This window comes from Carassius gibelio, chromosome B1 (assembly GCF_023724105.1).
Source record: "Carassius gibelio isolate Cgi1373 ecotype wild population from Czech Republic chromosome B1, carGib1.2-hapl.c, whole genome shotgun sequence".
In the NCBI taxonomy this organism is placed as follows: domain Eukaryota; kingdom Metazoa; phylum Chordata; class Actinopteri; order Cypriniformes; family Cyprinidae; genus Carassius; species Carassius gibelio.
In genome coordinates, this window is record NC_068396.1 from 28,320,739 (window position 1) to 28,346,065 (window position 25,327).

At 35.5% G+C, this 25,327-nt stretch overlaps 1 protein-coding gene across 6 annotated transcripts in view; it reads left to right on the forward strand.

The window, feature by feature from the left end:
* Positions 1 to 25,327, forward strand: part of sh3pxd2aa (SH3 and PX domains 2Aa) — an 88,933-nt gene that overhangs the window by 41,933 nt on the left and 21,673 nt on the right. For 4 of the 6 annotated variants that reach the window (XM_052545567.1, XM_052545562.1, XM_052545568.1 and 1 more), the window contains exons 6-8: positions 6,269 to 6,294; positions 16,972 to 17,019; positions 20,359 to 20,487. In XM_052545567.1, coding sequence (XP_052401527.1) covers positions 6,269 to 6,294; positions 16,972 to 17,019; positions 20,359 to 20,487 — 203 coding nt within the window. The remainder of the gene's footprint in view (positions 1 to 6,268; positions 6,295 to 16,971; positions 17,020 to 20,358; positions 20,488 to 25,327) is intronic. The other 2 variants (XM_052545564.1, XM_052545565.1) reach the window with 1 other exon arrangement.

Genomic DNA, 25,327 nt, shown 5'->3' on the forward strand with positions numbered 1-25,327 from the left:
ACAAGGCTACATTTATTTATTAATTATTATTTATTAATGTATCGAAAATACATTAAATATTATAACAGTTGACAAGAATTTTCAACAGTCTAATATCAAACTGTTATCCAAAATCTTTTTATTATCAATGCCGAAAACACTATTGCTTAATATTTTTGCTGAAACAGCGACAGCTTTTTTTTTTTTTTCAGGAAATTTTGACGAACAAAACTTTAAATAGAAAAACACTGATTTGAAATAGAAAACCTTTATATTATTATAAATATCTTGACTGTCTTTTTTGATCAGCTTAATGTCGGATAGAAGTAAAATAACTGACCATAAACAGTTTATATATAAATTATACGTGGTTTATAGTGTATTATTAACACTAAAAGTGTTGATTTCAAATATGAAAGGCTAATGTAATAGGTTGTCTGGGTATAAAGCAAGTGTTTAGGTATGAAATGAAAGAGTTGTTCAGTGGAGAGTCATGCATAGCTGATTTAGGTGCAAAGCCAGGTGGTCACTGGTCACAGTGACTGATTATTGTGTGGCTCTTCAGGGGGTTAATGCCAGATAAAACTAGTTAATTATCTAAAGTGCTGTTGCCTGAAGGCCTGATAAGATGATCAGTCAGGGAAAGAGACAGACAATGAGACACAGAGTAAGAACAAAGGATAGCCAAAAATAATTGGGATTTAGCAAAGCTGAAGGCCTGTTTCATGTGGCATGTCTGTTGAGGTCCTTTTAGCCAACGAAACTTTCATGGAGGAAATTAATTTTAAAAAATGGAAGGAAAATGACATCACACAATGCTGATTGGCTGATGGCACCACACGAATGTGCACTTGCTCTTAAAGGGATAGTTCAATCAAACATTAAAATTCTGTCATTGTTAACTCATCCACATGTTTTTTTTCCTCTCATACCTGTGTGATTTTCTTTCTTGTGTGGAATGTAAAATAAGATATTTTGTAGAATGTTAATAACCAAACATTTTCAGTTACAACTGACTTCCACTGCAGTTCAATGGGGAACTGAAACTGGCAGAACAGAATCAAAAAGATAGCAAAATTGTCCCAAATCCATTACAACCCCCAGGTGATGGAAAAACCTCGGCGCTGTGTTGAATCATATTTCAGCTTAATTCCTAAAACCGCATTAGTTTGCTGTTAGGAACCATTAGCCTTTAGATTTCACGTTGTTTTTCCATATTATACAAGGATAATGTCTTCCATATAAACACAGAATGTTTTTTTTCTAACCTTCAGTGAGCCGTTGAGAAATCTCAAGAGCTGAGAGTGTGCAGTTCCACCGAAGATCTCGGTGCTCTCCGTGAACATGCATCCTGAGGCTTTGGTTTCAGTAAATGCTAGATCTGTTTGTAACTCAGAAGTCTTGTGTTGTAACACATGGTCCAGTTTCCCGTCCTCGCTGACGCAGAAACAGAACAATAACGGAAACCAGAGTATGCAGCCAGGGGCTCAAGTTATGAAACATTGCTTGGCATTTCTTGGTATTTTTGTTCTTCTTGTGTGCATATGGTTGTGTGTATTTTCCTGTTCTTTGACATTGCACTAAAGGAACGACCCAAGCTGTAAAACAGAACAAAAATATCATAAATATATATTGATTTGGGCCTTGCAACCACCTAGAAATGACCCTAGACGCTACCAACTGCATAGCAAGCTAAAATCACTCTGAACACCCAAGCTAGCTAGTTTCTTGCTTGCTTTCTGTCTGGTAAAAGTTCGGTGTAAGAGTCAGAGGTCACTGGTTAGCATGCAGACCCACCCGTTCCTCCTTTCCACACCTCCTGTCCTCTTCCCCGTCCCGCTCTCACCTCTAATGCTTTGCAGATGCTCAGGCCAGTAAATACACCTCAACGCTACTCTCTCAGAGTCTGTCATGGAGAGTTTAAGCTTTGCTGAGGGGTTTGGAACAAATACAGAACCTCTGAACCCTGTTAAACACACTTTAACAACGGCTGATGAACCACACTGTTCAAACGTGGAGATAGAAATGATTACTTCTATTCAGCAAAGGGAGCAAATTCAGTAAACTGATCAAAAGTGAGAGGACAGACATGTACGATGTACAAAAGATTCCTATTTCCAATAAATGCTGTTATTTGAACTTTCACAGTGTCCACATAAATATGAACTGTATTCAACATGTTTCATGTTTCTTGAGCAGCAAATCAGCATATTAAAATGACTTCTGAAGAATCATGTGACACTGAAAACTGGAGTAACGATGCTGAAAATTCAGCTTTGCATTTACAGAACAGCAAAAGCATATAAAAAAAAAAAAATCTTACCGACCCCAAACTTTTACTATTACTATTACTCTCTTTTGCTTCTTTTTGTTTCTCTCTGCCCTACTTCCACATCATCTGTTTCACTGAATTCCTTTCTTTCAGTCTGATATTCTAATCATCTCATATTCACAATGATGTAACTGAATTATCCAAGCCCAGTGCTGGCTCAGTGTTTCTCTTTTTCTCTTTGTCTTGTTCATTTTTAATCGTAAATGTTCTGGTGTTATTCCGCTGTAAAGGGCTATTTGTTTTTTTTTTAAATATTGTGCTTCAGTTGAGGCAAGCATGGAGTTCCTGCAGTTTAGGACTATCTGGCATAAGAATATTCCAGAAGTAGCACACTTCTCTGAGAGCCATATAACTTCACTGCATAAAATCAAGCACATTCTATTCTCTGCAGCTCAAGAAGAAACATAACCCTCTGAATGTGTGCGACTGTGTATTTGTCTCCCTGTTTATGGCCTATTTCTTCCTTAAATGAAGAAAACAAATGTTTGGGAAGACTTTTTATAACATACTCTTAAAAATCAAGGCTTCAAAATGGGGTTTTAACACCAATGCCATAGAAGAACCATTTCCTTGCAAAAAACTTTCAGTGTACAGTTCTTAAAAGAACTCTTATTTCCGTAGTGTGAAGTAAAATAAGTACCTTTTTCACTAAAAATAATATTTTTGTGCAATATTTAATGTTGTTCGTAAAAGTAATGGTTCTTCATTGGCGTCTATGATTCCATGTAAAACCTTACTATATAATTTTAAAAATAAAGGTTCTTTATTGGCATTGATGGTTCCCCGAAGAACCATTAACATCCATGGAACATTTTCATTCCACAAAAGTTCTTTGTAGTGGAAAATGTTCTTCTGATTCTTAAAATGTGTTCAACACTAAGAGAAAACGGTTCTTTTAGGAACTGTTCCACGAAAGGTTCTTTTTGGAACCAAAAATGTTTTTTCTTTGGCATCGCTGTGAAAATTCCAGTTTGGAACCTTTATTTTTAAGAATATAGATGGCAATGATGGACCTTTATTTTTAAAAACAGTTTTAAAAATGTGAAAATTCAAATTTCAGTTGTTTGATTGCACATCAAAATGAACCTTTAACATGCTGTTCTGTATGTTTAAAAGTCAAATATTAAGAAAGTTGACCTTTCTGAAAGCCAGTGCATAATTCATACGCTTCATTTGTGTCTAAGCTGGTGGTCACTATGAGCTTGACAAACACTGAACAGGCCTGTTATTAAAATAGACCACAGCAAATGCCAGAGATGACTTTATGAAGATATCACCAAGACACAGAATGCAATGCGTCACTTGTGGATTTATAGTATACTGTATTACTTTACTCTTTTATGGTTAAGTGGAGTGAATGAACAGAGCGGTGCCCATTTCCTGCCTTTCCTCACCCGTCATCATATGCTGCGCCTTGTTTAATAGTGACTCTGGGAGTGATAAAGCTGAGAACTGTACATTTCTTGTCTGAAACTTTTGGGCCGAGCCAAATGATGCCGTATATTACATGTAGACCCAGTGCAGGGAACGGTAACTGTCACTTCCAATAACACTTCCTCTACTAAACGTCTCAAGCGATAAACGTGAAGTATTTACTATGAGATATGACTCAAGAGGTTAACAACCAGAACAATCGGTCTGGAGAGCTTTGGCGGAGACTATTTACTGAATTTCTGCCATGCAAAACATGCCTTTAAAATGAACCTTGATGTGCATTTCTTAAAAATTTCTTTTTAGTCTTTGGTTGCATGTAAAGAAAGCACACAAAGCTTTTCCAGTTTACATTTTAAATGGAAGAAGAACAATAACAATTCTGTATTTTTTTGTGATGTATTAATTAAAGAAGAGGCAATTATATACAAAATGCATTTATATTTATATATCTCTTATTTAATTTTTTTTTTTTTACCCCAAAAAACTCAGTATGACACTTGCTACACATATTTTCCTGCTGTTCATATTTTCCTGCTGTTCATTTCATAAATGTCATGTCCTATATCTGTCTTAATGGACAGATAACAGATCTCTCTGAGTTAGGGCTTTTAGGACACTGTCCTGCCTCTGTTCGGCTACAAAGGAGTTCATTCTTGAAGGTTTGCCGTGACCTCATACTGCTGATCTGAAAAAGAGAGCATTCATTCTCCCACGGGAGTCACAAAGGAGGAGATTGAGCAAGAGAATGATGAAAAGAAAGAGATGCAGAAACAGATGAGAGGAAGGAGAGAGGATGGAGGGCTTGTCATATTTGGGACTAGATGGGGGGAATGTAAATATTAAGCAAATGCCCTTAAGGGGTTTTTTAGGGGAAATACCGGCCATGAATGTGTGTGTGTGTGTATATCAAAAAGACCGTCTGGCATATTTTCATAATATCTACAGTAAGTCATGTAATAAACTTAATCTATTCAAATGGAACTACATCAGCCACTTCCAATTACAGTATGCTTGTATTGTGCACCAACATCTTTGGCATAATTGCATTTTTAATTCAACTCTTTCTTATAAATTCTGTTAATTTATTAGATATTAAATTATGTTTGGGTGAGCCACATGTCACTGTACATTCTCAATTATGTGTATGTTGCTTAGAAACACTAAACAGCATTCACCATCAGGCTAATGAACTGTATTCACCAAGGATTGCTGTAGTTATGTTTTAAAATTTAATTGCATTAAAATAAATATTATTACAATTGTATTCATTTTTAATAATTTAATGATTTTTTCTTTTGCTTCTTTGCATCTATTATTATAAATATATATATAATTTTTTTTTTTTTTTTTTTTTTTTACATAATAATTCTAGCATCTTCTGCATATTTGAACCATTTCCAACAGGGACTGTATGATTTTGTGATCCATCTTGCATTGTAGCATTCATTACAAAGCAGAAATGACATTTAAGTAGGGATGCACGATATTGGATTTTGGCCGATATTCGATATGCCGATATTTTCTAAATAATTTTGGCCGATGCCGATACCGATATCGATATATATACAAATATATATACTGATAAATTTAAACTTTAATTTTACTGAAGAGAAATCCATGTATCTCTTCTGTACTGATTCTACCATAAATGTATTATTTTACAAATGTAGACAGACATTCACATCTGAAAAACAGGTCAATTATTTCACTTGGAGAATATCGGTTTGGCTCATCGGCAGAAATATTCATATCGGCCGATACCGATAATGGTCATTTTAAGCTTTTATCGGCCGATACCAATGTTGTGCCGATATTATCGTGCATCCCTACATTTAAGATGCTCTTTAATGGTTTTAGGTGTTATTAAGCATCAGCACATCAACCACAATATCATAGAGAGAGCAACCACTTAAAAACCATCTAACAATGTTGATAAGCTCTTATGCTTGCTTCAATATTAAGTTTTGGAAGATCACGTACCACTCTTTTTCTTTTAAATATAGTTATTCTGTGTACTTTTGTCTTCTTTCCATTCATCTTTTTAATGTGTGTGTCCAATGTATGTGTTTGCACATTTGCTTAATTTGATAGCTCCCCATTGGCATCAGTTTCTATAAATAGATCTCCCTTTTCACCTTTTAACTAGATTTTTTTTTGCTGATGGATAAGTGTCACACACAGGCTGGGTGTCATTCTGATCTATTAATCAGCGTGTGTTAAGAGATCCGCCCTTTTTATCCCAGAGCTGGAGGATGAGAGGAGGGATGGGGGATAAAAGGATAGAGAAAGAGCTATGGTTCTGTTTGGGTCACATGATCAGATGTTGTGGTGATAGCAGCTGGCCCCTTCGATCTTAACACACACTTGCTCCTTGCCCTGGCACATATCTTGCTCTCACTGCATCTCTCTTGAGTGTGTGTGTGTGTGTGTGAGGGAGTGGGTGTGTGAGTGTGACAGCTGTCTGCTGCAGGACATTGTCTCACTGTGACTTACCATGTCACTCTGCTGTTGCTTTTTTTACAGGGATTATGGATCCAAACGCAAGTCAGGTAAGACAGATTTTGATTTACCTCCCATGTGATTGTTAAACCTGTTGCTGGGTTTAAGTACTAACTCAAACCCCGCTCACTAACTCGGCATGCCCTCTCTGTTATTGCGGCATTGAATGACTTGCTGTTTTGCACTCAGCTCAGGGTTTCAGCTGAGTTTCTTTAGAGAACTGCACATGACTCAGAGGTTTTTAGAGCTCTGGGAGTGTCAGCTGTAAAAGGTTTTAGGAATAACTGGTGGGACTTTGGTGGAAAGCCACATGAAAGTATGAGCATTTGTACTTCATGCTGTTGCCAAAGTGGTCTCAGCCAAGTCGTCCCACTGATGGCACAGAAAAAAACATGGAACCACCTCGCTGGCATGTTTTATTTTATTTTATTTTATTCATGCATGTACAAATAAATATATATACTTATTTTTCATGCTGTTATAATAATGTTGAGGCACAGAGACTGATTTATGACAAGGATTAGACCAAGTTCCCTTTGCATAGCATGCTAGGGTGTGTGTTTTGTGATTGAACAGCCGTTCTGCAGTTGGGACTTACTCAGAGATGCATGCACGCACACACACACACACACTGTTGAACACTAATGTAATTTGGATTGGAGTGAACATTGGAGTTCTTGTCGTCTCTCCCACACACGTCCCTTAGAAACATTTTCCGTTTTTGATCTGTTTGCTTTCCGCATGTAAACACAAATTCATTTACTAACATTTGGATTTAGTTTTTGGTTCCAAATATGCAATAAAGATGTAATCAGAAGTTCGAATGATGTATTGAATAACTCCAGACGTTGTTCTATTTCCTGTTTGCATTTATTTCTAACTTTATTTTCAACAAAATATTTAAAAAAGTCGTTTTAAGGTGCAATCCTCAATCCTGTGGTTTTTACGAAACAAACCTGTCAGCATGGTTGCCAGAAGAATTCTGTAATCTAAAATACAGTAAAAATGTAACAGAGGAACCTGTAAATTTGACATTTTAATTGTTGTTTAATTTACAAAAATGAAAAAACAAATAAACAAACCAGTAGATCCAACAGCTTTCTTTCTGCTAAATTAACATAACCACTATAACTCCAACATCATAGTAACACACATGGCATTAAAATATTTACTATAAACATCTACTTAACAACATACAATGTAATGTGAGAACAAACTAAGAACCATTGATTTAAACGAAAACACAAGTGTCACACAGGGAATTATGGGAATGTCAATTTATTTATTTATTTATTTTTAGTAAAATTGCATTCAATGTAACACTAGCTCTATCACAGTTTTACACTGTAAGAATCCAGTTAACAGCTTTTTACTGTAGCATGTTTGCAGTCGTTTACCATTAAAATTACAGTGAATAAAGTATCGTCACAGGTTCTTTAGTGCAACACTAAAACTAATTTTTTTTTTTTTGACGCTTTGGAAGCTAGTACTCATGGTTGTGATGCTAAGAGCTAAATGTGTTTGGAAGGTGAAACACACATGTACAGTCAGATGGATGCAGAGTCATTAGTGATTTTTTGGGGGGGCAGAGTGCAGCGTTCTGGCCTCATACTGTAGTTATTTCTGTACATTTGTGATGAGGCGAAGTGCTAGATAGACGGGTTTAGTTTTATAGATGATGTTGTACCAGAATATAAAAAGGAACAACATTCAGGTTTGTGAATTTGTGTTAAGCTCGTACTGTAAGGTCAAATATGCAGTAAAAACATGAAAAAAACATCAGCACACACACAACGCACATTTGTTTTTCTATCATTTGGGAGATTTCCATTGACACTGATTAATACATTTATTAAATATATCCTTGTGTATTTTGATTAAGGTTTTATTATCCTTAAGGGAACATTGGATCTGTTTGTTGTAGGCAAAACTTGATCAAGACAAATGAATGTAATTTTTTTTTTTGACCAGTTAATACTCATTACAGACAATTGTTTGTTCCAGTTTTTATTAGGTCTGCAGAGTCTGTACAAATATGTGTCCATCCATTCTGTTTGTTCATTTACATATATTTGCTCTCACAACGTTTGAAAACTGCTTACATTGGGTTATAATTTGACTAGCATTTGAGGTGATGTAATGAGCCATTTCCAGCTGTTGTTCCCCCCTTCCACCTCTCATTTGACAATAAATCATGTGGAACCACTTATCATTAGTGATTTGGATCACTGGAATCATCATCATCCTCTGTTCCTCACTGTTTTTAAGATGACCACTGGATGTGCATCTGTCAGACATCAGTAATCATCTATGTTAGCCACAGTCCAAGTGAATAACATCCTGAAGTTGTTATCCTAATGACTCAGATATGTATTTTTGCATGTTTGGAAATTTGTCATTTATTTTTCTGTTTAAGGATCCGAGGTATCACTTTGTCCCCATCTGTCTGTGAGTTTGAACGTTTGGCTCTATGGTTTCCGTCCTAATGAATTATCTCTGAGGGTTTAGCAGGTGGGAACTGCAGCTGGAAAGTGTCATTATCAAAAACAAACTTGTTCCAGGCGTGGGCTTCGTAGTTCCCCTGGCAGTCCCATCCACCAGAGCTTTCATGCTGTTATGAGTAATGTCTTTTTAGAATGGTTTTGAAAATGACAATGTGAACGGGGGGTGGGTGGGGTGGCAAATAGTAACTGTTTTTGAGCAAACTATTTATTCAAACAATTTGTTTAAAACACTGATTCGTTCCTGAGTGAAACAAGTGACTCTGTTTATGAGTGAGTCATTGAATCATTTACTCAATTGATTTGTTTAAAGACACTTATTCACTCAAAAAGCAAAAAAATAAAAAAAGATAAAAGTAACTGTCAATATTGTTTGTAAGTTGCCCTATAATAACTTGTTATTATTAAAGTGCGGTGTAAAAGCAATATCACACTCGTAATTGTGTTGTATTTAGGAGTGCCTGCATTGCTGTGATTCGCCCAAAGGCATGAAACACGGCTCATACGTGGTAACAACAGTACATATGTTGATGTTTTATTGCTTAAATAATATTTATCAATGTTTTTTTTTTTGTTATACATAATCATTTGCATGTAGTCGTATCTGTATTCACAAAACAGCATGGGCTCTCATAATGTACCTCATTGCTTAAGTAGTGACAAACTGCTAACAGCTTTATCAGAGGAAGGGCAAGTACAGCATACCTTCTCCTTGCAATGGAAATAGGTCCAGTACAATCAATCTGAAATTATGTGTATCATGAGACAAACTTTGATATTGCCATAGTGTCTCACAAACTAAAGAAGAGTTTCTTTGTAGGTTTAGGTAAACAGTTTAGAGAAAGAGGTCACACGTAGACTTTCGTAGCTTTTTGGTGGCAGGAAGACAGGGGTCTTGTTTCCCTCTGAGGTGGCCCTTAACAGTGTATGATTACAATATAATCACTCACACAGAGCATGATTCAATAGCATTACACTATAGCTGTGGGACTTTACACAAATAAACGGCAGAGCCCTGACTGAACCCTTTATGTAAACCTCCAGTTGATGTTTTAAATGGATCTGATAGTCCTAATGGTTTATTGCTACCTTCGGGCACCCTTTGCAAGGAATTTTGGGTCATTTCTGTGGTTCGTGCACAATCTGCCAATAACAGACCCATTAAAGTGAGTTATTTTGTCTTCATTAAATTTCACTAAAAACTTGATCCTTGGGATTTCGCTGATTATTTAATTTTACATATTGGACTATTATCTTGGTGTTTTTAGATTAATTTTTAAATTATTATTGTTAATGTTTTTGGCTCATGCTTTTAACTTTTAACAGGTTTTCAGTTATACTTTTTTGCATAATTTTGTTTGTAATTTTCACAAGAACTTTGATGATGTTCTTCAATTTAAGTCAATTTTAAAAGATTTTTCTAAATACTTTCCAACTAAATGCATTCCATTGGATTTTAATGATTGGACACATTGTGATTCTCAAGGTTGTTTTTTTTTTTTATTTATTTATTTATTTTTTGACACTTTTTATTTGTAGGAAGTCAATAATGCTTTTCATTTTTATTTTCATGTTTATTTTTTATTATTATTGTTAAAAAAAAAATTAGATAATGCTTTTCAGTAATTTTGCAAAAGGCTGTTGTAATACAGCAAGCAAGAGTTACATAACTCTAAGACCCTTAAGACCCTAAGTTTGGCTTGTTAGTCAAGTTTCCTCGGGGAGAGCATCTTGACAAGCAGATGGGTTTGAGACACTTAAGCCCCAAATAGGGATCAGTTTTGCCCAGTTCTGTCCTCTCAGAACTGCTCTTATGTCAGCCTGCAGACATAAACCACCTGTTCAGAAGTTCAGAGCCCTAAGGATTAGGTGAAATGCGCAAAACCGTCTGATCTGTCCTTCACAATTGGGGGAAATGTATAAATACAAATTTATCCACCATCATTTTGAGTCATTTTGATTAACCGTTTTTAAATCCAGGGTTAGCAATAGCAATTTAAATAGTTATCATCATACAAAATTTTTTTTAGATTTATTACAACACGCATTGGTAACACTTTATAATAACTGCATGCTATTAATCATTAGTTAAGCATTAGGAAACAGTTAATTCATCATTTATAAAGCATTAATAGACATTTATAAGCAGTGTATAAATACAGATATAAATGCTTTATACCTGATTTAAAAGCATATCTATAATGTATTTAATAATTGTTTTTTTCAATGGGTTGTCAATGGTTCATAGGATCACTTAGAAATTCTAAGTAAATGATTAATAAATGTTTTAAATGTGTATTCATACATCTTTTTATTCAGACATATAGTAATATTTACTTAAAGTGTTAATAAATGGTTTATTAACATGTATTTCTTCTTAAATTCAGGGTTAATTCAGGTAGTTATAAAACATATGTAGTTGTTAGTTAGCTATTTTTGTGAGCTCATCTAAAGTGAGAACTATTTATGGCTTGTAAAGCTTTTACAAATGAGTTTTAAGGTTGTTAATATTTCTATGTTCTGTATTACTGTGTGGTGTTTGTTTCCGTTTTTTGTTTAGAAGATAACTGAGCCTTTAAATATTCTTTATAAATGCTTTACAAGGCATAACTAGACTCACTTTAGATGAGCTCACATAAATAGTTAACTCACCACTACTAAATGCTTTATAACTACCTGAATTGACTACATTTCTTGTGATCTTATGAATCACTGGCAACTCCTAAATAACTGGTTTGTAAATAATTCTATACTTCATTGAGAAATGATAAATTGATCATGAATAAAGTATGAAAATACAATTATTAAACACATTATAGATATGCTTTTAAATCAAGAATAAAGCATTTATATCTGTATTTATAAACTGATTATTACTGTCTATTAATGCTTTATAAATTATGAATTATCTGTTTACTAATGCTTAATTAATGATTTATAGTGTGCAGTTATTATAAAGTGTTACCCACGCATTAAGACATTGATGATAACAGATTAAAGCAATGGTTTACATAAAAATTACAGTTTTAACTCAAGTTGTTCCAAACCTGTATGATTTTTTTATTTAAACACAAAAGAAGATATTTTGAAGAATGTTACGGCTAGCCATTGACTTCCACAGTAAATTTTTCCATACAGAAATCCGGCAACTATTTGGCTACCATTTTGATCAATTTCATATATCTATGCTGAATAGAAATACACATTTCTTTGCGTAAAATGAAAGCTATTCTTTTTGTGCAAATTTGTCATTTGGCTGCATCTTTTGTCCAAAGCATCTTATAGTCTGTTAATCCAGTCCCCCTCGAGTTTAGCCTGGGGTTAAGTATCTTAAAGACTTTTTACAGATCATACCTCGGTGGATTTGAACTTGCAACCTTTGGGGTCCTGAACTTTAATCAGACACTTACAGACAATCCTCTCAGATTATTCAGATGTCTTCCTGTCCTCCCTAGCGAGGAAAGGACACGCTTTACTTGCAGTCCTCCTCATTTTACTCCTCGTGTGAGACTCAGATGTGGAGAGGGGAAAAACGGAGGGGAAATTGTGGGGTTCTGCTGGAATGGGGTCAGTCAGACGTGGCAGAGTGGGTTCAGTGTGACGTCGGACTAGCTAATATTGTTTACACAAGACTCAGGGCTCTGTGGAGGAGTGGAGGGGCCATACGGAGAGAGAGAGAGAGAGAGAGAGAGAGAGAGAGAGAGAGAGAGAGAGGTGTGCGGAACAGATGGGAGTTTCAGGGGAGGAGGGATAGTTTCAGTTTGAGAGGAATGGCTGTATGTATGTGTGGTGTATGTTTGTCTGTTCCATTGAAAGGAATGGGCTTAAATAGGTCAGTGTGGTTTTTAATGGCGTTTAATGAATGCAGTTTGACTGATTAGAGATGTTAGCTACTGGAAAATAACAGGATGATTAGTTCCAATTTGTTCTAAGTATGTTTAGCTAGTTGATGAATGTAATTATTGTAAAAAATAATAGTTTTATTGGTCAAAACTATAAATAATGGAAAAGTTTATTTTTTTAGTGTATGGGTCAGAGTTGGAAAGGGATATTCAAGCACCAAAACAATACAAGTTTAATGCAGCTTTATTTTTTATCAAACATTAGAATGTGTATTGTTTATTATAATTGTTTTTTTTTCTGAGTAAAAAATAATTACTATTATACATTTTAACCATGATTGAAATAAAAATGTCATTTAGTGTAACAATAGTTTGTATATAAAACATACATACTATACAGACATATTTTGAACAATAACCTTTAGATGACATTAAAAGGATCACAGTGCAGCCCCCAAATCCTAATTTATTATAAAGTGAAATATTTAGCACTCTTTGCTCCTATTCTTCAAATCTAGGGTTTAGGCATTTGTAAGCAAGATGTTTTTGTCATTTAAAATATAGCCAAATTTAGTATGATCACTTGTTCTTTTATATATTTTTAATAAAGTCCAGGTCAGAATAAACGTTGTTTAATTTTTGCATAAAAATATCTATAATGCTGAATGAGGATGGAACGTTATCTCATATGCCCATATTTATGACATTTTATTTATTTATTATTATCCCATATTTAAAAAAAAGTTTTACTTGCACTTTACTTGCAATTAATGTTTTCTATGTATATAAAACACTTTGAACTTTAAAATGAAAACTAATTCAGAATATGATTAAAAACTCCAATAAATCGTTCTAAAATAATACCGGGTTGTGTCTAGAATCAGGCTAAAACAATGAAATCTGTACATACACTGTAAAAGGCGAAATAATTGTAACTTTTAAAAATATTTTTTTCAACCTCTGGGGCACAATATTTCTTTAAAACTACCACGTAAATACAAAAATAGATGCATGTTGCTTAGCATGTGTTTCTGTCTCATGTGACCTCTCTGCCAAAACACAGTCAGCACAAGGTTTGATATTCATTTGTTGATGTTTTCTTGTTCTTGCGATCTACATGCTGAGCTTTCATAGCCGACAACTGGATCAGTTCGTAATATTCAAATCAGCATAACAGTCTTTTTCATAGTGACCATCATATCTCCAGTGTGCTAGGGATGCCCATGCCAAGTGCTGTCTAAAACCAAACGCTCTCTTTGTTAAAGATGTCCGTAATGCACAAGTCCTATCTAAGAGTGTCGATAACAAATAGGTGTTGTGTTTTTCTTCAGATATGTTTAAGGTAATACTATAGCATGTAGTATTCAGAAAGAAAGACATATATGTTTCCTGTAATGGAGAGAGGTCGACCCTTTGGGGTCAGGATAGAGACGTAAATTACAGTGAGAGAAACCAAAACAGACGTTCACTCGGTTCTAACACCGCTGACCCGAGCTTAATCACTAGTGTGTGTGAGCGATGCTGTGTGTATGTGTCTATTTATCATGGGTGGGAGTGGGAGAGATCGAGTATATGTTCATAACAGTGAGTGTTTCAGCGTTTCTATGTGAAGGAAGGGTCAGAGAGGTGGAAAGTTAATATCTGTCAGATGTGTAGAGCTTTGCTAACGGGGGTGTGGAGCATTTGTAAATGATTTGACCTCCAAGGCACTTGAGTCCGTTTAATTCAAACCCCATGAAGTTTTTGTAGGGAAGTACAGTTGACCTCAAGATCAACCCTGAGCTGGAACGAGCAGGTTCATCAGAAGTTTCAATACCAAAGCTATATTTAGTAGCATCTAAAAGATTTTTAAAACAACTCTTATATGTAATTATTACGGTTAATACAAGTAGGCTATTAACAATTTACAATGGCAGTAGACATATGTTGTGAGTAATTTTTGAAACAAACAGTCAGAAATAAAGAGCATGAGTTATTTGAGCATGAATAGTTTTTGTTTTATCTCATAAATACTGTTGTTTAATTAATAGTACAAACATGCTAGAGTATTTTTTTTGTACTATCTGTTTGCATTTGACTGTTCAGACATTGCACAAGTACTGAAATGAGTTCAGCAAATACATTTATTTATTATACAGTTATAACTGTATTATTTTTTAATGTCATCTTGGTATCGAAGTACTAGTACTTTTGACGTCCCAACTTAGCAAATCATACTTGCTGACAGTTTTGCTAATGTTGTGCATTTTTTTTATTTTCTCTAATAAAATGTATATTATTGCTAATGTTTATTGATGCTAATTTAGCATAGAATTTTAAACGTACATCCGAAATGGTTGTAGTTGAAGTCAAAAAGGGCTGTTGATATCGCTATGGCATTTATTTGACATTTTTGTGAGTGATTCACCAATTTGCCAGTAAAATCTCCTGCGTTCAGATCAGGGTTTGGGTGGGAAACAATCCCTATGGGAGTATGAAAGGCTAACTGCAGCATGGATCAAATTTTACGTTTTTATTTGTTGTTTTAACTCACAATCCCATAGAATGTAGGAGGGAAGAAATGAATGGATTAGGGAAGGGCGAGGTTTGTTCTGTGGGGTAAAAACACAACATCTTGAAGTTTGCCGGTGTTCATTGTTTACAGAGGTTATGTTACACCTCATTTTTTGCTGGCATGCATGCCTTTGTGGGGAGTCCATTGAAGCATTGAAAAGAAATAAGTTATAGAAACAAAGTAATTGTTCCTGTCAGCCGAGACGTCTCCCCAGTGCTTTCTCGTATTTTTACCGATAGTGACGTGTGACATTTAATTTCCTGATGGAGATTGGTGTGTGTGTGTGTGTGTGTGTGTGTGTGTGTGTGTGTGATAAAAGAGAAGATATTAGGAAACTCTGCTGTGACCTCACACTCATAAACTCAGACATCCTTGTTTTCCAAGCAATAGATTTGTCAGAGAAGACACACACACGCACATTATTTTTCAACTCCATGTGATGCTTTATGCATATTGCAACCAGATGGCACCTTGCATAATAACTCACTGAACTATTATTTATCTGGTATGGGGTATTAAACAGATACAGTTATACTGGTGAGATGTGTTACAAAGGAGGATAAAAAAAATATATTTTTTTTCTGGGCAAAAAGATTTGCATTAAGTCAATAAAGCCTGTTTTAAAAAAACAAAACATATTTAAGTGACATAATACTGTGCACTAAATTTTATTTATACAGTTTTTAATAAAAAAAAAAAGAAACTTATTGACAGAATGATATTGATTGCTGTGTTTCAGTGATGAGCTTAGCATTTGTTTATTTATTACAAAATTTGCATTAATGTAATGTGAGAACGAATGCAAAGCTCAACACTATATAGGGACGACATGACCTAAAATCTAAATCTTGATTAATTGAACTTTTTACCTTGATTGCAATTAATGAATGATTATTTTATTTTATGAATGTATGTATTTATTTATTATTTTTGCCCTCATAGTTTATTAAAGGTTTGTACCGTATATATATCCAGCTATTAACGGTGGGCTATTTTTCTAATGAGAGAGTGTATTTCTTATCTTTGTGATTTTAAAACAATTTAAGGAAACAACAATCTATTGATGGTTAATTGTTGAATATTTTGAACAAATGAAATCAAAGCACACATTGCTTGAAATTAAGACGTCTTATAAACAAGTCACATTTCAGTTTAATTGTAAAAAGAATGTTTCCTAAAAAAGAAGAAAAGAGAATATGACTTGCATTTTTTCTAAAAAAATAAAAATAAAATAATAATAACCAGCATCATTTGCAAGCAAAATACATTTAAATATAGTCAATATTGTGCTTTCAATATTTTTTTTAAACAGTATAAATAAAATTATGCAACACACTATGACATCACTTTTATATATATATATATATATATATATATATATATATATATATATATATATATATATATATATATATATATATATATATATATATATATATATATATATATATATATATATATATATATATAATAGTTTTTCAAAAATCCACATCTCAAAATTATATAATGGTCCTAAAATGGGCTAGCTACATTTTCAAAAAGTCTTTTCATTTCTATTTTTATGAAATTATTATTATATCATCAGCAGACTTTACAGGAATAACACTAATTTCAAAGCTAATGCTAATGGCCTGTGCACTAGTCACAAATTTGAAGGAAGTGAACTGTACTGCAGCGTGTAGAAATTGTTACTTTTGGTTGGATTTTGCTGCTTTGATGAAAACATTCAATGCTGGCTGTTGTGTCTTTTTCCACTCTCTTCTGACTAACATTTATACTCCTTTTTTTCTCTGTTTTTTTTCCCTCTCCTCTCTTTTCTGCCGCCCTCAGTTTGGATGTATGGCCTTCAGGACAGTCCAACCAAGTCTGAGGCCTCAGGTAGATGTGCTTTATATGTCTCTCACTTCTCCTTGTGCAAATTCGTCTCTCGCTTTTCCTTGTGCAACTCTTCAATGTGGTAATTTTCTAGTTTTTACAAGAATAGTTCCTAAAACAGCTCTTACCCACGGTCCAAAAACTAACTTTGGCGAAGACATGTAAAGCCACTAATCACCATTTGGCTGGTTACTCCATTAGGAAATGCAACATAATATACAGCTTTAATTGTGATATAGCTCTTATAGAGTCTGATGTAAGCAATCCAGAATGTAACTTTTCAAATGAATAATGGTAAATATGACTAATTTACTAATTGACTATGACTAAAATAGGACAAGTACATGCAATAGGCTGCAAGTGTTGTTTATATGGGCATGACTATGAGAATTTAACTGCCTAAATTGCGTAAAAAGTTCCCCTAAGACATTTATATAAGGATGTAAAACTCTTTTTTTTTTTTTTTTTTTTTTAAGAGCAAGATCTCATAAGTCTGGAGGTTTACTTTTGGCTTATAAAGTTTATGCTGGAAGACGAAATATTTAGGTGTCGTAAGGCCAGCAGCGAAGAGGAAGACATTCAGTGTGAAAACGGAGGATGTAAAACATGACATGAAAGATTGTGGTCTCTCCTCAGTGCTCTCCTGGGACGTCTTACTGACCATGGCATGCAAATAAACATTTCAGAAAAGAATGCGCTCTGTTTTCAGAAATAAATGCTGATGCTAACAGAACTATAGCCCATGTGGAGCCTGTGTTTCCACCATGATCGCCGCACACACCCTACATAATTGGTCAATTTACTGCAAAATAAAGAAAACACACTGATTATATAACTCATAGCATTTGCTTGTGTACATACTTTCATAATCCGGCTTAAGAAAGGTGGTTTCTAACTTGTCCAAGCTGGTCATTAGCTAGTCAAATCATGTTTTTGTGGCTGGTCGACCTTCCATGTTCCAGCCAAAGTACTGTAGCTTGTTTATTGCTAGTCCACGACTGACTACAAGATAATAACCATTATGGACTAGCTAGTGTCCAGTTTAGAGCAGCAAGAAACCACAGCTACCGGGTTATGATGGATTTTTCCGCAGGGGTAAGCTAACTGTAAACTGATGCTAATGGAAAGTTTGGAATTAGCACCGTGTTCTTTGTGGTGACTGTCAGATTGAAGTGAAATATTTCTACGATTGGCACAAACAGCGTTAAAATGTCAGGAATATATTTCACAGTTCGCTTCAGCACAGCTGCAAGCATTCAGTTGAGCAATACAGTATGTTTTCATGTTAGCATGACATGGCGCCATGAAGTGTGAGGCATCGCTAATTAGTTTGTTCCATGCCGATGGTGATTAAGACAAGATACATAACTACTGCTCTCTCGCTTCTCACAGCACTGAGCATCTGCACACGAAGGATTCCCCAGTAATCCTGTTTTAATAGCTCATAGTGTTAAAACACATCGCGCTAGCAACACATTACAGCTTGACGTTGACTGAATACAAGGTTGGTTGGTACAAAAAGTTATGATTTGGTTCAATAATATTAATTAATTGCTTTATGAATGAGCAAATACCATGGTTTGTGTTCAAAAGAGACGTCAACACCATAGTAATTGTTATACAGTATGTGCTTGCATGCGATACAGCAAATGAAAAAAAATGATACATTTCATGTTTCTGTAAGAACATTTGAAACATTTCCTATTAAAAACCTCTAGTTTCCAGAAGACCAGAACATGCGAAAAATAGAGAAAAGGCAACCACACAGAGTTTGAAGTTAAAGCACATATAAAGAAACTACAAAAATAGTTCCCAGAGGTAATTACTACAGCATTTGAAGTTTAAGCAACTATATGCAGAAAGTCTTGGAATGCATAAGCCAGAAACGTTTGATGTGTTTTAATTTAAAAAACAACATTAAACAGAATGTTCAATAAACTACAAAAATGGAAAGGTCTGGAGTCAGTTAGATTTTTGTAATTTAAGTCTCTTAAGGCACTGACAGATGCAGGAAAAAAGAACAGCAACAGACATGTTTGTCCGGTTTTGTCGAATCAATGTTTCTTTTTTTTTTTTTTAACCCCGTTGTAGTCTATTGGTGTTGGTTGTCGCTTGTTTTTGCTCATTTGGCTCATTGGCTTTTATTCTCACCAAATCTGTATTTATTTAATCAAAAAAGATGAAAAAGAATAATAAAAAAAAAGAGTAAAAAAATATTGTGAGATACTATTAGTTTAAAATAACTTTTATGTAAAAATATTTAATAGCTAATATGTAAAAGTGTGATTTATTCCTGCAATGGCAAAGCTAAATATTCAGTAGATATCTTCAGTGTCACGTGGTAATTGTGATATGCTAATTTGTTGCTCAAGAAACATTCCTATCAATGTGGAAAATAATTGCTTTATACTATTGTGGATATGATGATACATATTTCTTTCCAAGATTCTTTGATGAATAGAATGTTCAAAAGAACATAATTGATTTTAAATAGATTTTTACACACTCGAATTAGGAAAATCCTAGAGTAAGTTTTAGAAAATAAAGTAAGTCATAAATGTTTAGGACAACATAAGGATGAGTAAATAATTTTTAATAAGCATTTCCTTTTATGGCTGGATGATGAAGAGGAATAGGTTAAAGAGATTGTCAGAGGAAATACAAAAAGAAAGAGAGATGGATACAGAGTGAGAGTGTGGCTTAACCCCAGCTGAAATGCTTTCTCTTTGCGTTTCATATAAACACAGCTTCTCTCTCTTTACTCGGCCCACTCATATGTTTCTATTTAAGGCTTGGAGAACAGTCTACCCTGATTGGCGTTTTTCTCTCTCCCTGTTTCAGCCAGATGGGAGGAGGGATGGAGAGAGAGAGAGTGAGGGAGGGAGGCCTGTTCTTGCTCGACTGTTGAAGAAAAACTTTCTATCCCTCCACTCGCGAGTCACGTCCCCTACCGTAAACAGCTCTCTCCCAGCCTCCTTTCCCTTCCTTACATTCCTCCCTGTTACCTCCCAAAAATCTTCACTGTATTATGGAGACCCAGCATCACCTTGACACTATCGAGATCTCGAGTCCCTGAAAGACGTCTACCTCGCCTTTCTTTTTCGAAATTGTCTTTTCCCCCCAGTCAAATGCGCGTCCAGCGAGGGGGCGAAGGTTGGTCTAAATGGCCCGTCATTGCGGAGCATGCACGGTCAGCAGGAGTTTGATTTGCGCTAGGCTGAGGAGTGCGGATGGCGGTGTACAGGGGTCAAGCCGGAGGTCGTTGGCAGGGCAGGGTTGGCGGGAGAAGTGCTGGGATGGCGGGACGGTGGCTGACTGCCTGTTTCTTCCCTTCGCCGGCAGGACTGGACAGCAGTGAGCCCATGGTGCTGGAGCAGTACGTGGTGGTGGCCAACTACGAGCGGCAGGAGAACTCGGAGATCAGCCTGAAGGCTGGAGAGACGGTGGACGTAATCGAGAAGAGCGAAAGCGGTGAGTCCCTCACACACACTGCAGATAATTGGCTTAGCACGTGGTTTTTATTGGTGAAAGCTTGTGTATACACAAACCACAAACACGTAGAGTTGCCTCCACACATGAATGCTTTCAGATGCAACATGTCAAGCAGGTCTGTCTTTAGCCGCCTCGTCTTTTCTGATACTTTCTTCCTCTTTGATGTATAACCCCTCCTTCGGTCTTTGTCCTTAAGATCCCCTGGTATCCTCTTCTGACATCCCCCTCTCCCTGTAAATCTACAGTCTCGTTCTTGGCTCCACCTGGAGGTGTCAAATGGCCAGTTTTCTTGGCGGTGGGTCGGCTTGAACCCCCTCTAGGTCTCTGGGATAGAGGCCAGATTGATCTGGAATGTCCAAGAGATAGGCATGAGAAGTTTGTGGGTTGAAACATGTGCTAATGGATCAGGGGTCACACAGTTAAGAGTTCATGTAGAATGTAGAGATTGACAAATAACTATTGAAAGTGTAGAAAGAAAGCCTTGAGTGTTGTTTTTATCCCTTTCTGTTTTCCCAGATGAATGTCCTTGCTAATGCTGTAAATGTTCAAACTTAGTGCAAACTGTTCATGCTAGCGTATCTCGTAGCCTTGTGCAGTAGAGTTTGAACATCCAATCTTTCAATATTATGAACACAATCTGTAGATATGGTTGACATTTGAACACAGCGTTAGAGAGCTAGCTTAAAAACTAGCCTCTTACTGTTGTGAATAATCATTTTATCTTTTCCTTTAAATCATACGGAAGAGGGTGGGGAGGATTGGGAGTTGTCAGGAGTTATCAAGATGAACAAAGATTCAGTAAACCCATTTGAACTTAATGACATTGTTGAGCAAGACCAACTCAAAGAGAGCTTGACCTTTTGATTTCAAACATAATGCTTTGTCAAAACTAGTCTAGACTCTGTCTCATGGGTGTTCTCTGTGAGATGCTTTATTTTGAAGTTTGTTTGCTGCCTGTTTTATTGAACTTGTGTTCTCTCATGCTGCAAATTCGGCAAAGTGTTTTCTTTGTACAAATTTTATTTCGCAATGACAACATATAGGCCAATTTTTCCAAATATATACAGGAATCTTACTTTTCCATTAGACAAATAGAGCTAAAATACATTATGACCATCATAGAGTAATCATGCCAAAAGTTGAGAAAAATAAAAACTAGAACAATACTATAATCCCCACCAAAAGTCTATAACTTGATATTTATTCTTTAAAGTTAGGTGGATTTTGGACTCTTAATATTTTTATTATTCATGTTGGGGATATCAAATTACAAGTAACTTATGTTATGTAATCAGATTACTTTCATTACTTTTACATTTACAAAATTTCTAAGTTACTTTTTCAAATATGTAACACAAGTTACTTTGTTTTGTTTGGCCTGTTAATTTCACTTTTGGTGTAAAAGGGCCTAAACACAGGTGACAAAAAGTAACACAAAAGTAACACAATGCATTAATTTACATAAAAAGTAAATAATTCAATTACTTTCCCCAACACTGATCATCAATGGATCACTGGAAAAAAGGTGATTCTGAAAGTGATTATTATTGGTAACACTTTAGTAGAGGGTCCAGTTCACACTAATTACTAGTTGCTTATTCTCATGTCTATTATTAACATATTGGCTGTTTATTAGTGCTTATAAAGTACATATAATGCATGACATCCATAATCCTACCCAATACCCTAAACTTAACAACTACCTTATAAACTATTAATAAGCAGAAAAATATGGAGTTAATTGAGGTAAAAGTCATAGTTAATGGTTAGTTAATAGTGAGAATTGTACCCTAAAATAAAGTATGACCTTATTATTATTTTTTTTAAACTTCATAGTTATCATTTGTGTTGTGACTGGCCTTTCTTTTTACTGTAGATCACTGGTTTATTTGTTCAAGCAGAGTACAGATATTCAGGCAAAATGAATTATACTAGTTGTTTCTCACAATTGGAAAAGCCATTTAATCACAGAAGGTTCAGAGACATCCTGGCCTAAGATTCTTGCTCAGAATTTGCTTGTCCTTGAGAAAGAAACACTTGGCTTCCTCAGCCCTGGTTAAACTCCAGCTGTTTTACAGTGCAGGCAAAAGCGTGACAACTTCACTTGTGTTGGGAAGAGATGAACCACTCAGGGCTACAGGATTAATGAGCTTGAGAAACAGAAGCGGAGAGTGTCTGGGAGAAAAGAATGGAATCTAAACACAGAATCGTTTAAAGGAGTAGCTCAAGAAAGTATGAAGGTGAACATAAAATGGCAGAATTTTTATTCTTGAGTGAATTATTCCTTTAAATCAACCAAAAGTAGCCTAACCCAATTCCTGGAGTGAACCGTCTGTCCTCCTTTGACTCCAGAATTCCTCAAATGTTCAAAGCACTTGTTGAAACTGAAGATGAGCTGCAGCAGCTTGATATCTCAGCACTCGAAGCCCATCCTCCAAAGTCCAATCTCTTCAGCAGGCTTCCATATTTTTGTGCCATAGTATTAAATGACTACCCTGGTGTATCTGTCAGAGGCCGCATATTTATTTTCCTTGGATATCATTCAAACCAACTTTTTAATGTGGCTGAAATTGCGTTTATAAGAAGCGATTGGCAGAAGTCGGGCTGCTCTGGCTTCCCTCTAGGTCATGGAGAGGGAACGATGGAAAAATCCCCCTTGTCCTTAGTTCCATAATAGGCTAATGGATCCTGCAGGGCCTCAGAGTCTTACAGAGCGGTTACAGTGTCACGCATCTCAAACCAATACCAGCAGAATGCATTTAGAAGTTTTCGTTGAATGTCTGTAATATAGATAACAGTCAAAGCAAACGAGACTTTTTAGGTCAGCTTGCTGTTTTTCTCATTATTCTATGCTATTCCTCCCTGGAACAAGGATGCTTTTTAACAAATACATTTGATAGTGGAATAAGTTGTATTGTAAGTCAATGGGTTTACTACCACTGATTTTAAAACTGGCATGCCACATTTTTGACATGACAAGTTACATTTTGGTGTGTTTTTCACATAAAGCTATTCTATGACATGGAATGTGGCTTTATTTTCTATTTTTACAGTACTTCAATGATTCTTTTTTTGAATCGTCTTTCTTTGTGTCGTCTTAATACAAGTTAATGGTTAATGGAGCCCTGCATTAAAGAAGTATTCTCTTTGAATTGCAAAAATGTTCTGATATTTTCTGGAGTTGTGAAGTTTGATGTTTTGATGCTAGTTTCAATAGTTCCAATGGTTCTGATATGGGTTAGGGTTAGGGTTTTTTTGTATTTTTTTTTTTTTAGCAAGGATGTATTTAACTGATCAAAAGTGGCAGTAAAATATATTATAATGTTCCAAAAGTTCTGTTCTTGCAAACTTTCTAATCATCAAAGAATCAGTTACAAAATATCACAGTTACTGTATACTATATTACTGTAATTTTGATCAAATAAAGTGGCATAAACATCTTACTGACCTCAAACTTGTGAATAGTAGCGTAAATTCTTAAATTTAGTAAGTTATTAGAGATTATTCTAAAGAGACATTCCTTGTTCCAGTCAGTGTTTGAGTGTTTACATTTATTAATTTGGTTTCTCTCAAGGCTGCTGTGTGCTTCCTGAACAATGCTCTACTATGAAATTTGCTCTGTGCCATCAATATTGTGAGGTTCCCTCCCATCCTCTCGCCTCTCTCTCCCCTGGGTCCATTCATTCAGCCGGTAACCCTCGCTTACTGAAACAGAATCAATAGAGAGCTGCTCACAGTCTCGGGTAGACTAGTTTGTCTTGGCCTCGCTCCCATTGGAGATCCGGTCCATGGAGAGCCATGCTGAAGCTGGACCAAATGCTTCAAACTTGCTCTGAGGGCGTCTGAAAGGATCTTTATAAACCTGGTGCTATAACTCTCAGGGGTCTCTATTGTTTAATCCATTACTTCTTGATAGTAAGAAGGTCACAGAGCTGATGTAGCTTAAAACATTTAGAAAATTGACTGATCAGTACATTTATTTATTTATTAAATCAGTATCCAGACGTTCAACCTAGTTCGCCCAAAAATATAGAAAGGGTAAATTATTCACCCTTTAACTTGTATTCATTTTCTTCTTTTCTTCTGCACAACACAAAATAAGTTTTTCCATATAATGAAAGTCAGTGGGGTCCAAAACAGCTAATTTAAACATTTAAACAGTTAACAGTTAGTTAATGAATTGTACTTTTCGTGTCTACATAAGCAAAACTGAAAATTCTGTTATCATTTGCTCATCCTTATGACGTTTACAAACCTGTGTGTGCACTCATATTCAAATGCCGTGCTTCTATTTTTTCTTCCAGTTATTTTTTCCCCATGTATGTTTTGGATTTTGATTGATATTGTTTGTTCCTCAAGATCTCCATCGTTCTCTCACTGATTACGTTTCTGAACTGTACTTGCCAGCTTCCTCAAAAACATCACTCTCTGTTCTATGAACCGGTCCAGGAAAACAAGTCTAGGAAAGAAAAAACATGTTTATGCTGATCTAAGACCAGCTGTTCCTGAACAAATCTTAACCACTGGAGCTCTTGAAATCAAAACCACAACAGTGATCTCAGATCAGTGTGCCTGAGCGACCGACCTCATCAGCCTTTGAAGTTCAGACCAAACAGAGCCCCTCCGCCGCCTCGGCTTTGTCCGATTTAAAAAAAAAACCATTCTGGTCCTGAGCCCAAAACCTGATACTCCAGCTTTTCAGGAAAGAACTTGAGTGTGACCGAATCTAGGCCAGACTCTCCGCTGGCCTGGATTTTAGAAAACGTCAGCTGAAATATCCTTCCAGTGATTTCAACCTGAGCTCTGTTAGATTAGGAAT